Source organism: Jaculus jaculus, chromosome 12, assembly GCF_020740685.1.
Source record: "Jaculus jaculus isolate mJacJac1 chromosome 12, mJacJac1.mat.Y.cur, whole genome shotgun sequence".
Lineage (NCBI taxonomy): Eukaryota > Metazoa > Chordata > Mammalia > Rodentia > Dipodidae > Jaculus > Jaculus jaculus.
In genome coordinates, this window is record NC_059113.1 from 88,818,035 (window position 1) to 88,826,997 (window position 8,963).

Consider the following 8,963-nt stretch of genomic DNA (forward strand, 5'->3'; position numbering starts at 1 on the left):
AGGGAGAGAGAGAGAATGGGCGCGCCAGGTCTTCCAGCCTCTGCAAACGAACTCCAGATGCGTGCGCCCCCTTGTGCATCTGGCTAACGTGGGACCTGGGGAACCGAGCCTCGAACCGGGGTCCTTAAGCTTCACAGGCAAGCGCTTAACCGCTACGCCATATCTCCAGCCCTATTATTTCTTTTTATTGACAACTTCCATGACACTACCTACACAAGACCATCATAATAGGAGGAAAAGAAACATTTTTTAAAATTTTATTTATTTATTTATTTATTTATTTATTTATTTATTTATTTATTTATTTATTTATTTATTTGAGAGCGACAGGCACAGAGAGAAAGACAGATAGAGGGAGAGAGAGACAATGGGCGCGCCAGGGCGTCCAGCCTCTGAAAACGAACTCCAGACGCGTGCACCCCCTTGTGCATCTGGCTAACGTGGGACCTGGGGAACCGAGCCTCGAACCGGAGTCCTTAGGCTTCACAGGCAAGCACTTAACCACTAAGCAATCTCTCCAGCCCAAGAAACATTTTTAACAAGATCTTTTTTTAACTTTATTTTTAGTTATTTATTTGAGAGAAAGAGGCAGAGAGAGAGAGAGAGAGAGAATGGGCACTCCAGTGCCTCCAGCCACTGAAAGAAAACGAACTCCAGGCACATATGCCACCTTGTGCATCTTGCTTACATGGGTCCTAGGGAATAGACCCAAGGTCCTTCGGCTTTGCAGCCAAACGCCTTAACCACCAAGCCATCTCTCCAACCCAAGAAACCTTTTAAAAAATGTTTTATTTATGTTTTTGAGAGGGAAGGTGAGAAAGAAAGGGCAGGAGCGGGGAGAATGAGCGCAAGAGGGCCTCCAGCCACTGCAAATGAACTCCAGGCGCACTCCCCACCTTGTGCATCTGGCTTAAGTTGGCATTAGGGAATAGAAGCCGGGTCCTTAGTCTTCACAGGCAAGCGCCTTAACGGCTGAGCCATCTCTCCAGCCCATGATCAACTTTTTTTTTAAATTATTTATTTATCTGAGAGCGACAGACACAGATAGAAAGACAGATAGAGGGAGAGAGAATGGACGCGCCAGGGCTTCCAGCCTCTGCAAACGAACTCCAGACGCGTGCGCCCCCTTGTGCATCTGGCTAATGTGGGACCTGGGGAACCGAGCCTCGAACCGGGGTCCTTAGGCTTCACAGGCAAGCGCTTAACAGCTAAGCCATCTCTCCAGCCCTCAACTTTTTAATTATGTCCCATGCACTTTGTTCTAAAAATAATCATTGTTTATCGCAAATTCAAATTTGACTAAACCACCTTGATTTTTGCTTGCTGCGGACAAGGAGAAATGAAAACCTGGGGGTGTTTTAGAATGGTCACACAAGCTGCAGAAGTCCTTCGCAGAAAGGTAACGCTAGGCCCCGGGCTCTGAGGTGTCACCCATCTCTCTTTGCACCATTTGGTTCCTTCTTGGAGCCTTGGAGTAATGTCTTTGCTATGTAAGAGGAGCCCTTGAATGTCACTTTCCTAAGAGCTTGAAGGCCATGAACGAGAAGGAAGAGGAGGATAGGAGAGAGCTGACACCTTTGGAGGCAGGGAACTAGCCACAAAGGCCATCTAGGTACAGCCAGGGACAGATCTGTGAGCGCGCGCCCCAAAGTGTCCAGGGGCGCCGCCCGTTACAGCTTAACGGACAAGAACTGGCGCCTGGGACACTTCATCTACAAACCGCATCGCTGGAGAGCAAGCGACCTTCTCCTCCGCACTCCCTCGCGCCTCCTCTGTCACCCACCCGGACCCTCCCCAGGTCCTGGAGCCCTGATGCCAGCGAGTCCGGAACGAGTCCCCAGAAGCCGCGGCTGCTTACTGCTCTGGGCCATCCTGGAAATGCAGAAGCAGGAGAAACTGAATAGCACGAAGACCACGACCACCAACAAGCTCTTCTTCTTGGTCCTCATGTTGTTGGCCCGGCCGCCCAGGATGCAGGGCGAGGACAGCAGCCGGGACCCTGAGAACTCCGAAGCCCATCACGCGGTGCCCATGTCCCGGAACCCGCGCCAGGGTGCCTCCCTCCCCCGCAGGGTCCCGTGATCCGCAGCGCGCGCCCTTCCCACCCCGTCCCTTCCTCCAGCGCAGGTGGTTACGTGGAATAACCCAGAAGAAAGCGCCGGCTATCTGGCCCATAGCGAGACTCGCGGCATTGAGTTAATTTGCAGTTCGTTAGATTGGACTTAAGGCCGAGAAACCCCAGGGGCACCTGGGTAGGGGCACTGGATGGATCAGTGTTAGACGCTCTCCAAGCTCGTCGCTGTGACTCACCAGCGGTGTTTAGGCAACATGCCGCCTTCTTCCTGCCGCAGCTGTGGGCTGGCCCCTTGAGAGGGTAGAAGGATTTGAACCCGCCTGCTTGAGAATGCCACTGCTGTACAGGGTGACGGTGGCCAGGAACTGTGAGGACCGAGATGTGATTCACCAAGCTCCCCCATCCTCAGTCTCTCTCCCTCCCTCCCTCCCTCTCTCTCGTGTTTCCTCTTGGCTAAGATCTGCTGGAAGCCAGACGACAAGAAAGTTGGGCTGCGTCCTCCAAGCCAGACACGGCATAGTCTCTTATTACAATAGTGGGTTGGGGAAGGGACAAGTAGAATACAACGTTTTCCCACTGTTGTTACATGACTTGGCGCCATGGTACCTGTGTGAGTTTGAATGGTGAGTTTGGGGGCGGTTCTGAATTCCAGCCTAAAGATATGCAGAGAGCATTGAGCTCTGGCTGTGCTTGCTTGTGGCGCTGGCTGTTTCCTGGTGTCTCTGTGCTTGGACTTATGAATGGGAGTCAGCTTCTTCTGCCATTATGGAACTTCCCCTGGATCTGCAAGCCGGAAAGAAATTGCATCTTCTCCATAAACTGCATCTGGTTTGGAAGTTCATCCCAGCGGAGTGGAGCTGAATGCAAAAGTACCTATCCAAAGTTACACCGAGGGCTGGAGAGATGGCTTAGCGGTTAAGCGCTTGCCTGTGAAGCCTAAGGACCCAGGTTCGAGGCTCGATTCCCCAGGACCCACGTTAGCCAGATGCACAAGGGGGTGCACATGTCTGGAGTTCGTTTGCAGTGGCTGGAAGCCCTGGCGCGCCCATTCTCTCTCTTTCTCTATCTGCCTTTCTCTCTGTGTCTGTCGCTCTCAAATAAATAAGTAAATAATGAACAAAATATCCATATAAAAAAAAGTTACACCAAAAGTTCAGCATTTAATTAGCCTTTGGAAACAAATTGATTCTCCTGTGAGCATTTATATGACCCCCCCATATCACTTTCCCTTGGAAATCCCATATGGCTTCCCCAAACTGCAACTCTGTCATTGGATTACCCTGAGCTCTAACTAAATCCTTCACACACTGCTGGCCATTGGTTACTTTCTATTATTCTAAAAATAAAATTTAAAAAAAAATCTCCAAACCTTATCTAGAGTAAAAACACAAATTCTTCCTGCCTGTAACACACACAGCTCTCAACCTACTGCATAATGCCAATAGTAACTGACTGTTTTTTGGCTATGTGTGTGTATGTAGTATGTGCAGTATTTGTGTGTGTGTGTGTGTGTGCATACGTGTGCATGTGGTATATGCAAATATGCGTGCTGATGCACATGCCCTGTGCACATGCATCTGGAAGTCACAGAAAAAATGTTGGTGTCTTCTTCTATTACTCTTATTTCCCTGAAACAAAGTCTCTCACTGCACCTGGAACTCACTGATATTCAGTCAAACTGGCTGACCAGGGTGCCCCCGTGATTTTCCTGTCTCCCACCCCCTGAGCGCCAGGGCTACGGAAGTGTGCAGCCACACTCAACTTTTTATGCAGGCACTGGGGGCTGAATCTTGGTTCTCATGCTTGTACAACCAGAACTCTTACCATTTACTGAGCCATCTCGCCAGCCCCATAGCTGACTCTTCTATAGATGGACTTGGATAAACCAACACATGTTCTCCTTTGGTGGATAGGAAGTCTTGAAGGACAGACCACTCAGTAACACAAGTGGACTAATGATGAGTTCTTAAGCAGAGGCGCATGTGTCACATGAGGCACTTCTCATGACACAGATTATCCTGAGAGTATTGTCACACACCTTCCTATTTGTTGAAGCATCTTTCTGTCATTGCCAATGGAATAATAAGTAGTTGACATCATAATATAATTTATGACTCTTCAGGGCCTGTTTTCATGAGCTATATCAGTTAGCTTGCCAGCCAACAAGTTCTCTACCCCATCATCAGGAATTTAAGCACAAGACGGTCCACTGGTTACCACAAGGTGGCAATATTATGTTTCAGTCAAGCATTTCATGGCATCTATTCTAAGGTCAAAAACTTCCAAAATCCTTGAATATGCTGGAATTTTAAAGGTTTGTAATATACCTGGATCATAGATTGTATCTAGCGTCGTAGCTTAAAAAATAGATGCTTGAGATTTTTTTTTTTTTTGCCTTCTTTTTACTGGCGCATGGAGGGAATGTGATTTATTATTTACTGCTTGTAGAATATTTCTGGTTATTTTTAGATATTTTTACTGATTGGTTTAGGCTCTGCATTTTAGCTGGATTGATTAACCAATTGGCTATTGCCAGGACACCTCACAAATATTTGTGGATTTCTCCTTGCAAATCATCATAATATTATCATTGCCACAACATATGAATTTGATTTTTTTATTGTGATCATGTTTAAGTCCAATCTCGTCAATTTGTGGCAAATGGTTGAAAAAATAAGATATCCTTGAGGAAAGGCCATAAACACGCATTATATTTCTTCGTTTGTTTGGGCAAACTATGCTATACTTTTCTCTGAAGGAAATTGCGATAATATCAGCAAAATTTATCACAAAAATACAGCCCCATTTAGCTTGCTGGACCCCCTTGCAGCCTGCCCAATGCCTGGCACACAAACATTCGTTTAAATCATGGACAGTATGTTGTCCATGTCATGATATTTAATTTTTTTTGTTTAATTTTATTTATTTGAAAGCAATAGACAGAGCGAGAATGGCAGGGAGAGAGAGAGAGAGAGAGAATGGGCACGCCAGGGCCTCCAGCCACTGGAAACAAACTCCAGACTCATGAGCCCCCTTGTGCATCTGGCTAATGTGGGTCCTGGGGAATCGAGCCTCGAACCGGGGTCCTTAAGCTTCACAGGCAAGTGCTTAACCACTAAGCCCTCTCTCTAGCCCGTGATATTTAAATTTTATCTACAAGAGCCTTCTCTCTTTCTCTTGGGCAGCACGAGATTAATAGAAAATATTAGTACAGATCAGGATTGATGTCTCCATCATTTCTTCAGGAAAGCTGAAACTTCCAGAATGTGGCACTAGCTGATATCCACTACAGAGAAGTATTTGAGGCCGGGTGTGGTGTGCACGTTCAATCCCAGCACTTGGGAGGCAGAGATAAGGGAATTGCTATAAGCTTGAGGTCAGCCTGAGACTACATAGTAAACTCCTGGGCTAGATGAGACCCTACCTTGAAAAACCAATAGAAGCAAAAGCATTTGAGGAGAGTGGAGATGGAAAGGTTTGAGGGGAGGATACAGTAGATATTTAAGTAGAGGCGGCAGAAAACTGGGGATAGAATGGTCTAAATGGGGTCAAGGGAGGGGAAGGAGGAGAGGAGGGGCAGTAAGGAGGGTTAATGTAATATGTTATGAATAAGCCATACATAACACTACTTCTTCACTAGCTAATAATATGAAAAAACACTACAAGAGAGTTTGGGCAAAAGTATCCTGTGAAGATGTATAATATTGTGCCACAGATTGTTATTATAAAATTTTCAATGCCAAAGGTAGGGTACCTTTCTAGTGAGTGGTTGGCCAGAGAGGCTCCTGATGCCCCCAACCATTACAGGCAGTTGTCAAAGCTCTTGGTTGCCCACCAGACCTAGATGGTAAGTCCCTACTGCTGAAGATTCCACATGCTTGGACTTCAAGTTACTGAGAAATCAAGCTGGAGCTGAGCTGGAAGTCTACTTTCTGTTGACTAGCTGTGGTTCATATGGAAAAGTTACATCCTATTCAGCACATAGCCTTTGGGGGGAGAAAAGTTATCAATGGTATTAACCAGCAGTAGACCCAGGAAGCTTTATGGCTGGTCAGCCAAGCCAAATGTACTGACTGGTACAATGGTGACATGTCTCTTACAGGGGAAACCAACTGCTCTTTGATTATACTTGAGGCCTGCTCCATGGCCTAAAACTCTGAAAATCTAGTTCAAAAACTTATGGCTGAGGAGGTCATTAGCTCTAAGGGGGAAACTACTACTGTTGTCTGGCTAAATGCATATATTATGCCCACAAAATGGACCTCAAAACACATATGTTTAGGCCATATGTTAAGGCTACTCTCACTTTTGGTTAGAGAAGCTTCTCTTTTTCAGATGGTGATGACCATAGTACTGAAGAAGAGTGACAGTGGAATGTTAGGCACTGAGATATTTCAATCACACCTTCCAAGGCTCAGGAACATTGAAGAAGAGGTGGTAGAAATAATGGAAGAGGGCTGGAGAGGTGGTTAAGGCACTTGCCTGCAAAGCCTAAGTACCCAGGTTCGATTCTACAGTACCCATGTAAGCCAGATGCACAAGGTGGTGCATGTATCTGGAGTTCGTTTGCAGTGGCTGGAGGCCCTGGCACCCCCATTCTCTCTCCCTCCGTGTTCCCGCCCCCTGTCTCTACCTCTTTCTGTCGTTCTCTCACATAAATAAAAATATTAAAAAGAAAGAATGAGCCAAGGGAAGAGGAGTGCTTACAATACTGTCGTCTAGACACCAAGTGGTCTTGAGATTCATGACCTCAGTGGCTGACAGTACCTGCAAAATAGGAGGGAAAAAAATGATGGCATCAAAAATCGAAGAGAGACTAAGGAGAAAGAAGAAGGGATTCAGTGACAAGGGAATTTGGGAAGAAGAAAAGGGAGGGTAATAGGAGCCTATTATAATTATAGTATATAGTTTACATTTATGGAAGTTGTCAGCACAAAGTTTTAAAAAAGTAGAGGGAAAATCTTAATAAAATTGATTTACACCTAAAGTATTGGAGCAAGTCTCAGCGCTTCCATTTTGTCTGTCTCATTAAAGCTATATGAAGGATACATTTCCTTAAAAACATTTGACTTTAGGCTAGTGATGCCAAGAACCTTAGTCATAGCCATTCTCATTACGTATTCAGGTGAAAACAAGAGCTGGCACCTCACCCTCATCCGCACTTCACAGTGACTCTGGCTCCATGCTCTGTAACTTTTCCATATGAACCACACTGCAGTTTTCCCACCTCCATCTTGCCTTTCACTGTCCCACTACCACTATGGGACATTTTGTGTCATTATGGTACATTTAATAATTCCAAAATGCATCCTTACCATCAGCCACCATGCAACATTAACCATTTCATCTACCATGACAAAATAAATAGTGATGAACTAGAGGGAGCAGATATCCTTATTTGGCTTCTGGGAATGGTCTAAAGTTAATGTTGTACGGTGGAGTTGTAATGACTTACACAATACAGTATAATTATTTGCACCACATTAGGTATTGCCTTATACAATATACAGATTGCTTTCAAGGGTGGTACTGCATAAAGGATGATGTCTGACTGTTATATGCAAAAACTACCTTATTTTATATCAGGTACCTGAACATCCATGGAATTGAGTATAAGATGGGCTCTTGGGGCCCATTTTTCATGAATATTAAGGGACAATATTTTTCTCTGGGGGACATTCTTACTCCACCTAGAATTCACACACTCCAAAAGGCACTAGTAATTAATTTGGGTCATGGCTGAGTAGTAGTCATGCCAGACACTTCTCTCCATCCAGTGGTTTCCAAAATCAACAGTAACACCATGGGTGAGATTGCTCAGTATGACTAAAAGTTATAACCCGACTCCACTCATGCTGCCTTTAGTTTCCATACAGATATTTATTGGATAAGATTAGAAGAGTACAGAATTTAAAGGCGCGATCTAGAGATCCAGGTAAAGAAGGCCTCGCCTCTTCCAGGAACCCAGAATTGTATGATGTTTCTGGAAATACTCATAAGAAAGCAATAATAGTAGTACTGATCAAAGGGAATAGGGGGCTGGGAATGTTGGTTGAGTGGGGAAGTTCTTTATCTACCATCTATCGGTTATAGTAAAGTCCCAATGTTGCTGGGATGAAATCAGACACAGTTTATGGGATAAAGGAGTCGATTTCAAGCTTACAAATCTAGGAGAAATTCTATCTATGGAGGAAGAAGCTGGCTTCACTTCACAGATCCAAGCACAGAGAAAAACCAACATCAGTCATCAAACACCAAACAGCAGCAAGCGCACACACCTGTCAGAACTCAGATCTCCACACTTTTGAGCTGGAATCAGATCCTCCCCTCAACACACCTTAGGGCTGGACCCCAGGATCTACCCCCAGTGACACCTCCTCCAGCCAGGCTTCTGGAGACCCAAGTTACAAGCTTTAATAAAACACCTGAGTCTATGGGGGATATACATTCATACTACCACACTGTGTATTTATCTATAGACATGATCTCATGTAGCCCAGGCTAGCCTTGAACTACTGATCCTCCTACCTGCATTTTCCAAGTGGTGGGATCACAGGTGTGCACCACCCCCAAACCCCTCTCGGGTGTTATTTTTTTAAAATTTAAGTTGTCTTTGTAGCTATACCCTTCTCTCCACTTTGCTCTTTCTTCAGCCTCACTAGCATTCTCTCTGTTCCACCAGCATTTGGGATAAGCTCTTGTTATGCCCAGTTCTTGGCACCCCCAGCGACCACCAAGGAGAACCAAACACGTATGCAAAGGCAAGGAGCTTTATTTCGGGCTTAAGCTCAGACTCTTAACTTCACCAGCACAGTGGATCCGTACAAGAACCATGAGCAGCAGGGGGGCAGAATTTTTTAATAGGAATTTGAACAAAGAAGCAGGGGAA

General features: G+C 45.4%; 1 protein-coding gene across 1 annotated transcript in view; it reads right to left on the minus strand.

Annotated features, from left to right (window-relative positions):
• The window catches only part of Mgat4d (MGAT4 family member D), a 44,582-nt gene extending 42,604 nt beyond the window's left edge, over positions 1 to 1,978 (minus strand). The window contains exon 1 of the mRNA XM_045131801.1: positions 1,859 to 1,978. Coding sequence (XP_044987736.1) covers positions 1,859 to 1,949 — 91 coding nt within the window. The 5' untranslated portion in view covers positions 1,950 to 1,978. The remainder of the gene's footprint in view (positions 1 to 1,858) is intronic.
• Positions 1,979 to 8,963: the final 6,985 nt, after the last annotated feature.